General features: G+C 43.8%; 1 protein-coding gene across 1 annotated transcript; it reads left to right on the top strand.

Annotated features, from left to right (window-relative positions):
- The first annotated feature begins 10,857 nt into the window (after positions 1–10,857).
- LOC127682743 (major allergen I polypeptide chain 1-like) lies at positions 10,858–12,036 on the top strand. Its single transcript, XM_052179338.1, has 3 exons — positions 10,858–10,918; positions 11,037–11,224; positions 12,007–12,036. Exons 1-3 carry the CDS (start codon positions 10,858–10,860, stop codon positions 12,034–12,036), a joined length of 279 nt encoding a protein of 92 aa, XP_052035298.1.
- Positions 12,037–15,615: the final 3,579 nt, after the last annotated feature.

Here is a 15,615-nt window from a genome sequence, read left to right as displayed (position 1 = left end):
CTTGTAACCCAAAATATCCAGGAAATCCAGGACACAATGAGAAGACCAAACCTAAGGATTATAGGCATAGATGAGAGTGAAGATTTACAACTTAAAGGGCCAGCAAATATCTTCAATAAAATTATGGAAGAAAACTTCCCTAACCTAAAGAGAGAGATGCCCATGAATATACAAGAAGCCTACAGAACTCCAAACAGACTGGACCAGAACAGAAATACTTCCCGTCACATAATAATCAAAACACCAAATGTTCTAAACAAAGAAAGAATACTAAAGGCAGTAAGAGAAAAAGGCCAAGTAACATATAAAGGAAGACCTATCAGAATCACAGCAGACTTTTCACCTGAGACTATGAAGGCTAGAAGGTCCTGGGCAGATCTCATGCAGACTCTAAGAGAACACAAATGCCAACCAAAACTACTATATCCAGCAAAACTCTCAATCACCATAGATGGAGAAACTAAGATATTTCACGACAAAACCAAGTTCACCCAATATCTATCCACAAACCCAGCCCTAAAAAGGATAATAGGAGGACAACACCAATACAAGGAGGGAAACTCCACCCTGAAAAAAGCAAGATAGTAACCTTTCATCAAACCCAAATAAGTTAAGCAATCAAATTTAAAAAATAACGTCAAAAATGATAGGAAGTAACAATCACTATTCCTTAATATCTCTTAACATCAATGGACTCAATGCCCCAATAAAAAGACACAGACTAACTGACTGGATACGTAAACAGGACCCTACATTTTGCTGCTTACAGGAAACACACCTCAGGGTCAAAGACAAACACTACCTTAGAGTAAAAGGCTGGAAGACAATTTTACAAGCAAATGGTCTCAGGAAACAAGCTGGAGTAGCCATTTTAATATCAGATAAAATTGACTTTCAACCCAAAGTCATCAAAAGAGACTCTGAGGGACACTTCTTGCTGGTCAAAGGAAAAATACAACAAGAAGAACTCTCAATCCTGAACATCTATGCTCCAAATGCAAGGGCACCCTCTTTCATAAAAGAAACTTTATTAAAACTCAAAGCACACATTGCACCTAACACAATAATTGTGGGTGACTTCAACACTGCACTTTCCTCAATGGACCGATCAGGAAAACAGAAACTAAACAAGGACACAATGAAACTAATTGAAGCTTTGGACCAATTAGATTTAACTGATATATATAGAACATTCTATCCTAAAACAAAAGAATATACCTTTTTTTCAGCACCTCATGGTACCTTCTCCAAAATCGACCATATAATTGGTCACAAGACAGACCTCAACAAATATAAAAAGATAGAACTAATCCCATGCCTCCTATCTGATCACTATGGAATAAAAGTGGTCTTCAATAGCAACAGAAACAACAGAAAACCCACAAACACGTGGAGATTGAACAATACTCTACTCAATGACACCTTGGTCAAGGAAGAAATAAAGAAAGAAATTAAAGACTTTTTAGAACACAATGAAAATGAAAACACAACATACCCAAATCTATGGGACACAATGAAAGCAGTGCTAAGAGGAAAACTCATAGCCCTGAGTGCCTCCAAAAAGAAAATGGAGAGAGCATACATTACCAACTTAATGACACACCTGAAAGCCCTAGAACAAAAAGAAGCTATTTCACCCAGGAGGAGTAGAAGGCAGGAAATCATCAAACTCAGGGCCGAAATCAATCAAGTAGAAACAAAGAGAACCATACAAAAAATCAACAAAACTAGGAGCTGGTTCTTTGAGAAAATCAACAAGATAGATAAACCCTTAGCCAGACTGACCCAAGGGCACAGAGAAAGTATCCAAATTAACAAACTTAGAAATGAAAAGGGAGACATAACAACGGAAACTGAGGAAATCCAAAAAATCATCAGATCCTACTACAAGAGCCTGTACTCAACACAACTGGAGAATCTGGAGGAAATGGACAATTTCCTTGACAGATACCAAATACCAAAATTAAATCAGGACCAACTAGACCATCTAAACAGTCCCATAAAGCCTAAAGAAATAGAAGGAGTCATAGAAAGTCTTCCAACCAAAAAAAGCACAGGACCAGATGGTTTCAGTGCAGAATTCTACCAGACCTTCAAAGAAGAGTTAACACCAATACTCTTCAAACTATTCCACAAAATAGAAACAGAAGGAACACTACCCAATTCCTTCTACGAAGCCACAATTACGCTGATACCAAAGCCACACAAAGATCCAACAAAGAAAGAGAACTTCAGACCAATTTCCCTTATGAACATCGATGCAAAAATACTCAACAAAATTCTTGCCAACCGAATCCAAGAACACATCAAAACGATCATCCACCATGATCAAGTAGGCTTTATCCCGGGAATGCAGGGTTGGTTCAATATACGGAAATCCATCAATACAATCCACTACATAAACAAACTCAAAGAACAAAACCACATGGTCATTTCATTGGATGCTGAAAAAGCATTTGACAAAATTCAGCATCCTTTCATGCTTAAAGTCTTGGAGAGAACAGGAATTCAAGGCCCATACCTAAACATAGTAAAAGCAATATACAGCAAACCGGTAGCCAGCATCAAACTAAACGGAGAGAAACTTGAAGCAATCCCACTGAAATCAGGGACCAGACAAGGCTGCCCCCTTTCTCCTTATCTTTTCAATATTGTACTTGAGGTACTAGCTCGGGCAATTCGACAACATAAGGAGGTCAAAGGGATACAAATTGGAAAGGAGGAAGTCAAACTATCATTATTTGCAGACGACATGATCGTCTACCTAAGTGACCCAAAGAACTCCACTAGAGAGCTCCTACAGCTGATAAACAACTTCAGCAAAGTGGCAGGTTACAAAATCAACTCAAGCAAATCAGTGGCCTTCCTATACTCAAAGGATAAGCAGGCTGAGAAAGAAATTAGGGAAATGACCCCCTTCACAATAGCCACAAACAGTATAAAGTATCTTGGGGTGACTCTTACCAAACATGCGAAAGATCTGTATGGCAAGAACTTCAAGACTCTGAAGAAGGAAATGGAAGAAGACCTCAAAAAATGGGAAAACCTCCCATGCTCATGGATCGGTAGAATCAATATAGTTAAAATGGCCATTTTGCCTAAAGCACTATACAGATTCAATGCAATACCCATCAAAATCCCAACTCAATTCTTCACAGAGTTAGAAAGAGCAATTATCAAATTCATCTGGAACAACAAAAAACCCAGGATAGCTAAAACTATTCTCAGCAACAAAAGAAAATCTGGGGGAATCAGTATCCCTGACCTCAAGCAATACTACAGAGCAATAGTGTTAAAAACTGCATGGTATTGGTACAGTGACAGGCAGGAGGATCAATGGAACAGGATTGAAGATCCAGAAATGAACCCACACACCTATGGCCACTTGATCCTCGACAAAGAGGCTGAAAACATCCAATGGAAAAAAGATAGCCTTTTCAACAAATGGTGCTGGTTCAACTGGAGGTCAGCATGCAGAAGAATGCGAATTGATCCATCCTTGTCTCCTTGTACTAAGCTCAAATCCAAATGGATCAAGGACCTCCACATAAAGCCAGACACTCTGAAGCTAATAGAAAAGAAACTGGGGAAGACCCTTGAGGACATCGGTACAGGGAGAAAGTTTCTGAACAGAACACCAATAGCGTATGCTCTAAGAGCAAGAATTGACAAATGGGACCTCATAAGGTTACAGAGTTTCTGTAAGGCAAAGGACACCATCAAGAGGACAGATCGGCAACCAACAAATTGGGAAAAGATCTTCACCAATCCTACATCAGATAGAGGGCTAATATCCAATATATATAAAGAACTCAAGAAGTTAGACTCCAGAAAACCGAACAACCCTATTAAAAAATGGGGTACAGAGTTAAACAAAGAATTCTCACCTGAAGAACTTCGGATGGCGGAGAAGCATCTTAAAAAATGCTCCACTTCATTAGTCATTAGGGAAATGCAAATCAAAACAACCCTAAGATTTCATCTTACACCAGTCAGAATGGCTAAGATTAAAAATTCAGGAGACAGCAGGTGTTGGAGAGGGTGCGGAGAAAGAGGAACACTCCTCCACTGCTGGTGGGGTTGCAAATTGGTACAACCACTCTGGAAAGCAGTCTGGCGGTTCCTCCGAAAACTGGGCACCTCACTTCCAGAAGATCCTGCTATACCACTCCTGGGCATATACCCAGAGGATTCCCCACCATGTAATAAGGATACATGCTCTACTATGTTCATAGCAGCCCTATTTATAATTGCCAGATGCTGGAAAGAACCCAGGTATCCCTCAACAGAAGAGTGGATACAAAAAATGTGGTATATCTACACAATGGAGTACTATTCAGCCATTAGAAACAATGAATTCATGAAATTCTTAGGCAAATGGATGGAGCTAGAGAACATCATACTAAGTGAGGTAACCCAGACTCAAAAGGTGAATCATGGTATGCACTCACTAATAAGTGGTTATTAACCTAGAAAACTGGAATACCCAAAACATAATCCACACATCAAATGAGATACAAGAAGAAAGCAGGAGTGGTCCCTGGTTCTGGAAAGACTCAGTGAAACAGTATTTGGCAAAACCAGAACGGGGAACTGGGAAGGGGTGGGAGGGAGGACAGGGGAAGAGAAGGGGGCTTACGGGACTTTCGGGGAGTGGGGGGGGGCTAGAAAAGGGGAAATCATTTGAAATGTAAATAAATTATATCAAATAAAAAAAAAAGAAAAAAAAAGAAAAAAAAATGATTTTAAGGCAGCAAAAAAAAAAAAAAAAAAAAAAATAAGGTGGAAGGCTGTTGAGGGAGGTCAGTGATTAAAGGTGTCGTGATTAAAGGGGAAGACCTGAGTTCAAATCCCAGAAGCCACCTGGTAGAAGAAGAGAATTAACTCCTCCAAATTGTCATCTGACCTTCACATGCACACACACACATCTTGGCATCTGCCCATACACAGGCACAGGCACACACACACACACACACACACACACACAAGCACAAAAATACATGAACACACACCTACAAATGTCTGTGGTAACTGGCATGAGGAAACTCGAAAACGTTCCTAATGGACAAATATCAAACAATCTGAAAAACAAACTAAACAACATGATATCAGATTGGACTATAATAGTAAAATCACCTATAAACCCATGCTGGTGTGAATGGTTGCATTACAGATAAATGAATATGGATATAATTCAGTGCTCTTATATCTCACAGAAGAATTCCTGGGGATCTGTAGATATTCCTCCTGGGAGTTGACCTCCCTTGGTGTGAGATGTATCACAAGTTCTAAAGTTCTACATGATGGCCCAGTGAGGGAAGCATTTGCTGGGTGCACACACTTGAACCCTTGAGTTTCAGCCCTCAGAACCTGTGAGGCCTGCCAAGCACAAAGTGCATCTTGGTAACCTCAGTCCCAAAGAGTCCACCCAAGGCTCACTGGCCAGACCATCTAGGCAAATCAACAAGCTCCAGGCTTAATAAGAGGCCCTGTTTCAAAAAATATGAGGTGGTCACAGCTGTAAAGTGGACCCAGATTCATTTCCAGGACATAAAGGGCAGCTAACAACCATCTGTAACTCCAATTCCAGGGGATCCAGTGCTCTCCTGTGACCTCCACAGGGAAAGCAAACATGACTACATAAAACACTCATGCAGGCACAAATCCCTCATACATAAAATAAAACTAAATAAAATGTCAAAAAATCACAGACATATGTTTATATATATATATATACATATATATATGTATATATATATGTGTGTGTGTGTGTGTGTTTGTATATACACATATATGTATGTAAAATGCATACACACATATATAGAGAGTGGAGAGCAACTGAAGGCACTCACTGTCTGTCCCTGACCACCTGTTGCATACACATATGTGTGCCATGTGTCTTAGTTAAGATTGCTGTTGCTGTGATATGACACCATGAGCAAAAACAGAGTAGTGTAGGGTCACCCAGCAGTAGACACTTGCTTAACCACACTTGGCGCTTGCCCCCATTCCCAACCCTGTACAGAAGAGAAAGTCCCCCAATGGGAACATTCTACAGGCTTCCACAGCCCTTGGAACACGGAAGATCATAAAAACAAAGACCAGTGGGCTCAGCATACAGTTCACAAGTAGATTTCAGAACTTGGCACCTAATTGCCCAAACACTTACCTGTTGTGAATCCTGTTTGGCTCAGCCAACCAGTAAGTCTTCTGCAAACTTCATTCTGTCACCAGCTGATAGAGAGAAAATGACAATCAAGTGCCATTTACAACAAACTGCTTAATTCTGACTTATCAAAACACTTACAACCTTTGCTTTTAAAATTAAATACCAGCCAAATTACACAAACACAAAGACTTATTTAATATAGGCATGGCAGGAGGAGCAGTTTGAAGGCAAGTCTGAGTGATGAGGGAAGATGGAGTTGCACATTTTAAGAAGGGTCTTGTTTATAGAACTGAGAGAAGTGAGATAGCCCTTCAGCCAGTCTAAACAGCATTTGTGAAGACCTCCTATGTGTGTTAACCCTGGAAGAGAGGATGGCCTTACTCTCCTAAACCTTCAGACATCTAAAGAACACCAAAAGGCATCCAATAGAAGAGGATCTAGAGGAGATGAAGTGGAGTTTAGAGCCTTCACTATGGTGGAGGTGGGGAGACTTCTTATACACAAGGGATCCATCATGTACCCTGCAGGGTTGTAATCTGTGTTGTGTTGCTATGACAAAAGACACAAGACTAGGTAATGTGTATGGGAAAGAGGTTAATTTGCTTCTTGGTCTGGAAACTTGAAAGTCAAGAATAGGATAACCGCAGGTAGCCATGGCCTTCTGCTGTTTGATCATTGGGTGCACAACAGAAGGGCAGCAGGGGATTATGGAAGACACAGAGCAGAGGCTCCACCCTGCTTCTCAAGCACCTGCTATACACTGCTCAGCTCTGCCAGACTGGGGACCCAGGCTCGACCCAGGTGTTTGGTGTGTGCCCTAGACATGTTGAAACCATGACTGTCCCTCCCTCAGATATTCTGGTTTTGATGCAGTCTGAGGATTTAGGTGACAAATCTCCTAGACAGGTGAAGGAAAATCATTTCAGGCAGGGAGAGCAGAGCATATGAAGGCCCTGGTTCTCGCTTGGGTAACACTTATGGAGAAATGGTGTCCTTCCTCCTACAGAGACACTGCACATGACAAACATGCTAAATAAATGCTAAATTCCAGGTTCAGGTGTACACAGTACAGTCAGGTGACTTGCAAATTCCAAAGAAATGAAGTAAAGATGTGACCCTTCTCTCCCATGATCCCCAGTTGCCTGTCTGGCATCCCTTAACTTTATTTTTTTTAAACTATACTGTTAGTGATGGTTCATAAACACCTTAACATCCCTTTTAACTAACCACCCACCAGAAGTAGTAGGTAACAAAGCCTATGAGGGCGGTGGACCTGTTTGGAAATGGTTCTTTGGAGCAGCTCCTGTGTGTGTTGTCTGGAAATCGCCAGTTCAGTTCAGTTCACATGTCTACAGCAGTAGCTTGATCCACTCACAAATACTTCACTGATAGATCAGCAGTCCATTTCAGTAGAGTCGGTATAGCAAGCCTGAATGAATAGTGGTGGCACTATCTAGCAGAGACAGCCGAGTCCCAGCTGCAACTTCCTTCAGCAGGAAGAGCCGGGGCAGAATCCCAGGAGAGGTTCTCTGGTGTGCCTCTCCTAGGGAAGAGAAGATCAGCAGAGATCCAAGACCAAATAGAGTTGCACAGTTAGCTGTACCAGCAAGTCAAGCACAACCTCTGTCACTGCCTGTCAAGTTCTATTTATACTCCCTCCAAGCACCATGTGTCCTCCATGAGTCCTGTGTCAGATATGTGTCTGTCTCACCCAAAATCACTCTGCAACACACCACTGGAAGTATTTTGGTACCTTTCTCTCTATGGAGTACTGACAAATGGAGCTCAACTACACAGTTAAGGTGAACCAATACATGTGTGTCATTATCAAAGAATCCATCATCCCGTGTCCTTTCACATGCTTGCTGTAGCAGAAAATCCTTTCCCCAGTGTCTGCTTCAGCCAAATGTTCCATCACATGTCTGCCTTTCCTTTCACATCTGTTTACTTCAGGAAAACACTCCTTCAAATCTTTGCTCGAGCAAGACACCATCCAACACAATTGACTCTCCAATGATCTCTTAAGTTTCCACTTCAAATCCCCCTTTTCACAAAGATAGCAATTGTGCCTGGGCAAGGGAATGCTCTTTGGGGCTAACTTCGGTCTCTTTCTTTGCCCAATCTATGTGGCATCAGTGAGGGAAAGCCGGCTGTAAATGAAGTATATATTCTTGCTAGCCTCTATTAAACACACAAAGGCTTGGAATTTTATTTGAAGAGCTGTAAGCCTTGATTGGGCAGGTTCTGTACTATTTTAACTTATGACCAATCCATGGGCCCTGTGTTACTTACTGTTTCAGTGTTGATCCCTATTATTCCTGCTCCATCAGCCTATACCTGAGCTCCACTGCTCCTGGTCACGTGCTTTTGAGCCATCAGGCCTCATGGCATCCTTCCTCTCTCTCCATCCTCTTTCTCCTCCTCTCTCCTCTTCTCTTGTCTTCTGATCCCTACCTATGGCCCCCACCCCAGTGAAAGAAACAAAGCACAAAATACCACTCTATTCTCCAGCATTGGCAGAAAGACACATTCTTTTTAACCAGTCACAGACTAAGATGAGCAGATTTTACAAAGCAACATCTGGCATATGTGAGAATTTGTTTACCAGATTACCCAAGAATCAGAGGGTGGGGGCATCCAGATCATGACATTTGAATGCACAGCAGCAGGAGACCAACCCCAACAGCTGGAGGTGGTAGAGGCAGCAGTAGTACCCTATGGTGAGCAGTCTTCACACTACCATTGAACCCTGAGGTCTACCTATGCAGCAGATCCTCCACAGCATGGACAGGAAGCCTAGCCTCCCTGGCACTCTGAAGTGAGATGGCTCTAGACCCTGGTGGAGTCTTCAAAGTCTTTACAGATCCCTGGTCCTCTTCTGGCAAACAGGAACTAAAGAGTCTGTCCTCTTGGTCCCTTTTGTCCTTTCTTAGAGTCTGCCTCTACCCATCTTCATTCCAGACCTTTCTATCTTCTACCCTACACCCCTGTCAAATGCTTCCACTACCACAGGGCAGCAGGATCAAGGTACTTGGCCTATTTCACAGCAAAGCCTGATGACTACTCACCCCTGCCTCAGCCTTTGCTGTCTGCTCCCTCCTCCACTGCCATCTGTTCAACCCATACTCCTGATAGGAAGACAAGAATCAGACTGCTCAATGGAAGACTTTCATGAGGCCAAACTGACAGTGCCAGGGGAGCCATCTTGAGTGTGTATCCTGGCTGAGCGAGTAGGCCCAAGCATTCTGCTTCCAAGGTGTGAAGAGCAGATGCTTCCGTTGCGACCCAGGTAGATATGGTTGAAGTGCCATCTGGAATTCTGTGGTAGCAAAGCTCGTCTGGACACACTGGCACAGATGGAGAGACGCTGAGACCTCAGGATCTGGGGTAACTGGCTAAAATTGGACTCTACTTTTTCCAAAGTAGCTGTGGAATATTCAAAATGGCCATCACACTGGCTTTTGGACCAGCACTCACAGTAGCTAGAGCAGCAACACATAGTCTGGCAGTGGCCAGTTAGGATATCAGGTCGCTCCAAACTGAAATATCTTTGCTTAGTTCTGAGAAAATGAATACCAGGCACTTGCAGCATGAACTTAATAAACACACTAATGAAGTTTATAAACAGGGTCTCCCTGTGTAATTTGGGCTGGCCTGGAACTCTCTAAGTAGACCAGACTGACTTCTAACTTACAAAGATTGGCCTGCCTGTGCCTCCTAAGAGCTGGAATCAAAGGTATGAGCCACCATAGCTGGCCATTGTTAACAGATTTTGACAGTGCTTACCACCAGCCCCAAGGAAACCTGAATCCACCACACACACAAACATACAGCATATGTACACACACACACACACACACACACACACACAAACACAGAAACCTTTCTCAGGAGGGTTATAAGCTCAAGACTAATCCTGTCTCAAAAAAGAAAGAATGAATGAGAGGAAGGAAGGAACCCAAAAACACAAAACATAAACCTCAACCAGGGGTTTAAGAGGTCAAGGTTAGCCAACTGTGGCAGTGCTTGCCTTAACTTCAGAAGTCATGTGGTAGAGAGTCACAAAAACCTCTGTGAGTTCAAGGCCAATCTGGTCTGCATAGTTCCAGGACACACTGGGCTGTGTATAGAGACCCTATCTCAACAAAACAACCAACAAAGATAGATCAAACTGAGATGCCTATAACAGCAGGAGAACATGGGTTGAGGAGATTTGTTCAAGGGAAGCCATGAAGCAAATGGAAGACAGGGGCAGGATAGAGACAGGGCAGGGGTCACATGGACAGTGGTCTGAAGTCTGCCTTGTCTAGACACAGACTGTGAGTACAGCTCTTAACTAAACATTGAGGTTCACAGTGAGACGGGCGGGACACAGGCCTTACTTCTCATGGTCTGATTAAGAGGCCATTTGACCCTCTCCCTAGTCATACTTTCCTTTGACCATCACATGACTTGTGACCTTAAGATCACTAAGAACAGGACTAGACTGAGCCAGGTATTTGACTAGGATCCTATTGTCTTGCCAAAATATACACCTTCCCAGGACACAAACACACAGTCCCAGGAAGTTCTAAGATGTGTCCTGGAAGGGGTCTTGAGGGTCTCAGCATAGGCCCCCTGCCCACTGAGTAGACTAGGGCAGGGATAAAAGAGCATCAAGATGGGAGGGAGCACCTGCCACCATTACCATGAAACTCGCTGGTGCTCTGGTGCTCCTCGGGGATGTCCTGTTCCTGACTTCAGGAGGAGGTGGGTATTACTATGTGGGGCCAGGGATGCAGGCTCTCCAGGCTCTAACTCCCTCTATCCCCTGGGCTATGCTGATGCCTGACTTTCAAAGGAGGGTGACCTTGTTTTTGTGTTCCAGATTGTGGCCTTTGCCCAGTTATAGAGACAAAAGTTGAACTATTTTTTCTCGGGACCTTAGAAGACTACCTTAAGCATGTGAAAGCATACACTAATAATACTGTCTTACTGGAAGAGGCTGAAAGAATGAAGAACTGTGTCTATAGCAAGTTGACAGAGGAAGACAAGACACACATAGCCAATGTCATTGTGAGACTCTGTGTCTGGCTAGGGGCATGCCTTGTGGCCCTCCCCACCTCTGAAGCTTCTCTGGGAATACTGAAATGTGACACACCTGATTGAGGATGGCAGGAGGATGGGACAGGAAGGGACTCTCAGGCTGCCTGAATGGGGCCGGGCTGCTCAGCTCAGACAAGCCACACTAGATCCTAGCTCAAGTGTGGCCTCCATCAGTCTTCCTGACATAGCCTTCCAAGTCTAGCTGCACAAGCTTGAGGCCTGGCACCCTTCCGCAGCCTGGGTCTTTTATCCTGACCTTTCAAGCCTACCACACCAGCCCCAAAACAGTTCTCTGTTTTTTTGTTCTTGGTACCTTCAGGCCACTGTGTGGATGCCAGGCCTGGGGCATTCGAGGATAGAATTAAAGTGAACCCATGTTGTCCCTAGAACTGGTAGGATAAGTCATTGCCTCAGCTGCAGAACTGTGAGGGTCATAATCACCATGTGACAGGAGTCAGTTCCCTGTGATGCCCCAGCTACACACAGGCTCACATGGAGCCCTGTCAGCTTCTCCCCTTTCTGTCCCACAGGTGCCTATGGTGTCCCACAAGATGGCTCTTCCCATCTGGCTATATTGGAGGCTCTTTACAGAGCTAGTCTCAACAGATTGGGGACCAGGCTCCCTGGTCCTGGTAAGACACAAGAGCAATTGCAAACTGGCTGCCGGTCCTTCCAGGAGGTTTCTCAGTGCATGATCAGTGAGGCATGAGTTCCCTTTACCTCTGAGGCCTCATTTGGCTTTCTCTTTGCAGGAAAGAATTAAAGCCAGCCACTTTTGTTGATGGGAACCTTTTTGCTCTCAAGGAGGACTCAAGGGAACCACTTGCCTGCTCACCTGCAGAGATATAGCAAATCGGACCCCTTCCCCCAGGGTGTCTAAAAACAGAAATCCAACAATAAAAGCCTTGCAATTCACAGGGGAGCCTGGAGTTTTAGATCACAGGTTGGCTTCACTTTTTAACCTCTGTTGAGGACCTGTTCACCAGCTTAGAGTCAGAAAATAGCATGAGTCATGTGGCAACCTCAGTGTGTGAATGCTCTCCAGCCTAAAGTCACCCAGTCTATAGGATTTGTCCCTTCCTAGAGCAACACCCCAGAGACCTAATCATCCTGCTTCCTCATGACACCATCTCTAATGTTACCACACTGGGGACTAAATTTACAGCACAGGAACTGGGTACAAAAGGAAACCAGATTCAAACCAAACAGCACAGGAGGAGGCCATCTTGCATAGACTGAGGCCTGATGTCTATGAACCATGCCTCCAACTCACCAGAGTCTAGCCACAGCTTGCTTCTGAAGGGGGGGCCTCCTGCCTCTCTGGGGCCAAGGAGTGGTTTAGGAACTGTCAAGTTGATGTGATTTAACTCTCCTCACTACACATGAGGAACCTGGAGGCTTGTCTACTATGCTTCTTTCTACAGATTTAAAAAAAAGACTGTCTCTATCTGTTGCATAGCTTACAGTTCTGCATTGCTGTTCATCACAAACGAAGTCAGGACTGGAACTCAAGCAGGTCAGGAAGCAGGAGCTGATGCAGAAGCCATGGAGGGATGTTCCTTGCTGGCTTGCTTCAGCCTGCTCTCTTATAGAACAAAAGAATGCCAGCCCAGGGATGGATCCACCCACAAGGGGCCGCCCCCTTGATCACTAATTGAGAAAATGCCTCACAGTTGGATCTCATGGAGACACTTACCCAACTGAAACTCCTTTCTCAGTGATAAGACACAAAAAACCAGCCAGTACAGAGTGAGATCGCTGGATTAGTGTTTCTCTACACTGTGTGTCAAATACCTGACAGAGACAGCCTAAAGGGGGATGGTTCATCTGGCCTCAGCCTCTGGAAGTGTCAGTCTAACATAGCAAGGGATGAAAGATACCCTGGTGCGATTGCAGTTGGGGTGATGGTAGACCAGGGAGCAGAAAGAAGGCCATACTGGTACTTTCTGGTTCTCTCCCTTTCCTCTTCAGGCTCCTCCTCTGCAGGCTGGTGTCTCATAGTATACAATGGGCCTTCTATGCCTCAGCTAATCCACTTTGAAAATGTCCTTGCAGAGGCATTCAGAGTTGCGCCTCCTTTGTAGTGACTCTAAATCTAGTCAAGTTGACCATAAAGTCAAGCCATTAGGCTTGGAGGAGGTGTTGGGGATCTGCCAAGGGTCTAAAACTTCCACTGTGCAGATTAAAACAACTCTAGAGGTCTGGAGCATTGCACCATGCCTGCCTGGATGCTGCCATGCTTCTGCCTTGATGACAATGGACTGAACCTCTGAACCTGTAAGCCAGCCTTAATTAAATATCTTTTATAAAACTTGCATTGGTCATGGTATCTGTTCACAACATCTAATGCCTGATTTTTTTAGAACCTTCAACACATAAATTAAAACTATTTTAATTCTTTCTACTTAAGGCTTTCTTTTACTATATAGCAAAACCACCTCCAATGACACACATAGCCATATGGAATTTTATTGTTGGTAAATTTTATGTCTATCATAATAATTTTGTAAATGATTTAAAAAGTAAAGTGTTGGTTTCCCCCAGGATAAAGTCATGTGAGTGACCCCATCTCAAGGGATGGTTTCTTGCCCATTAATACTTGCTTGAGATCTTGACCTAGGCTACCAGGAACCTGTCACTAAGGAATGAAAGAAAACAAAACAGATAAATTGCCATGAGAACTATGGCTCAATATGTTTGCTCTGGCCAAGAGTTCCACAATCAGTTCCAGAAGACTTCCTTCCTTTAAAGTCTAATGCCTCAGTCTGTGGAACTCATCACACAGATTCTACTGGAGTTGGTGTGCCACTGCCCAACTATTTTGATGCTTAAGGCTTATTGTAAATATAAAGGGCATGAGTGTGTCTGTCATCTAACAACTCATTGATCTAGGAAGTGTCAAAGCATCGGATTTTTGCTATTTTTTACTACACATGAATCCATTCATTGTGTGGAAATGCTTAGCTAACTATCCTCCCTTAATCTGCATTAGAGAGTTTATACTGGGTCGTACAAAGGCAGCGAGTTCAGGAAATCCCGTAGCTTTATATTAACCCCTGCTCAACATTAGAGGACGCATAGTAGAGAGAAACCTCACAGGTGCAAAGAATGTAAAATGCTCTTCCCACCCCCTGCAAGGCTAGCCTCTTTTTGTTTGCTTGTTGTTGTTGTTCTATTTTGCTTGTTCTATTAATTAATTCAGCCTGCTCACTACCCCATCCCACAATCCTTCCTCTCATTCCTCATCTCCTTATTGTTTGAGTGGGTGGGTCCCTCTTGGGTTACCTTCCCCTCCAATACATCATCTCTGCAAGGCAATGTGCATTTTCTCCCACTGAGGCCAGACAAGGCAGCCCAGCTAAAAGAACATATCCCACAGACAGGCAGCAGCTTTCAGAATAGCCACCGCTCCAGTTGTTCCAGACATACATAAAGATCAAGCTGCACATCTGCTATATATGTGCAAAGAGGCCTAGGTCCAGATTGATGACTTAGTCTCTGAGAGACCCACAGGACCAGGTTAGTTGACTCTGTTGGTCGTACTGTAGAGTTCTTATCCCTTTGGGGCCAGCGTTCCTTCCCCTTATTATGTAGGTGTACCCAAGCAGCGTTCACTATTTTGCAGTGGGTGACTGCATCTGTCTGAGTCAGATGCTGTTTGGAGCTTCTCAGAGGACAGCCATACTAGACTTGTGCCTATGAGCGTAACAGAATATCATTAATAGTGTCAGGGATTGGTGCTTGCCCATGGGATGGGTCTCAAGTTTGACAGGTTATTGGTTGGCCATTCCCACAGTCTTTGCTCTACCTCTGAACCCCACCCACATCTCTGGGATCTTACTACTGTTAACAGACACCATAACCAAGGCAGCTCTTATAAGGACAGCATTTAATTGGGACTGGCTTACAGGTTCAGAGGTTCAGACCATTATCATCAAAGCAGGAACATGACAACATTCAGACAGACATGGTACAGGAAGAGGTCTACATCTTCATCTAAAGGCTGCTAGCACAGTACTGGCTTCCAGGCAACTAGGTTAAGTGTCTTAAAGCCCATGCCCACAGTGATACACCTACTCCAACAAGACCACACCTATTCCAACAGGACCACACTTCTGATTGTGCCACTCCCTGGGCCACGCACATACAAACCATCACAAAAAGCCAGCCTCTTTATATACCAAAGAACTCACAATGAAGGAGACCTTAAGCAACTGGCTCTCCCTCCTTTGATATAAGAAGATTTACTTTGGAGTAAGACCTTGACATTCATGAAGTGTGCAACTTCTTCAGACAGTTTAATGACTGAAAGCAGAGATGACTGCCAAAGTGGCCATTCTGATACAACCATCACTCACAAG

Source organism: Apodemus sylvaticus, chromosome 1 (assembly GCF_947179515.1).
Source record: "Apodemus sylvaticus chromosome 1, mApoSyl1.1, whole genome shotgun sequence".
In the NCBI taxonomy this organism is placed as follows: Eukaryota; Metazoa; Chordata; class Mammalia; order Rodentia; family Muridae; genus Apodemus; species Apodemus sylvaticus.
The sequence above is the reverse complement of the archived record's forward strand: the minus strand, read 5'-3'. Positions and strand labels throughout refer to the sequence as shown.

Coding starts and splice junctions, on each gene's coding strand:
- LOC127682743 (XM_052179338.1), top strand. CDS start 10,858: ATGAAACTCGCTGGTGCTCTGGTGCTCCTCGGGGATGTCCTGTTCCTG. Junction 10,919..11,036: donor GTTCCTGACTTCAGGAGGAG/GTGGGTATTACT, acceptor TTTGTGTTCCAG/ATTGTGGCCTTTGCCCAGTT. Junction 11,225..12,006: donor CACACATAGCCAATGTCATT/GTGAGACTCTGT, acceptor TTCTCTTTGCAG/GAAAGAATTAAAGCCAGCCA.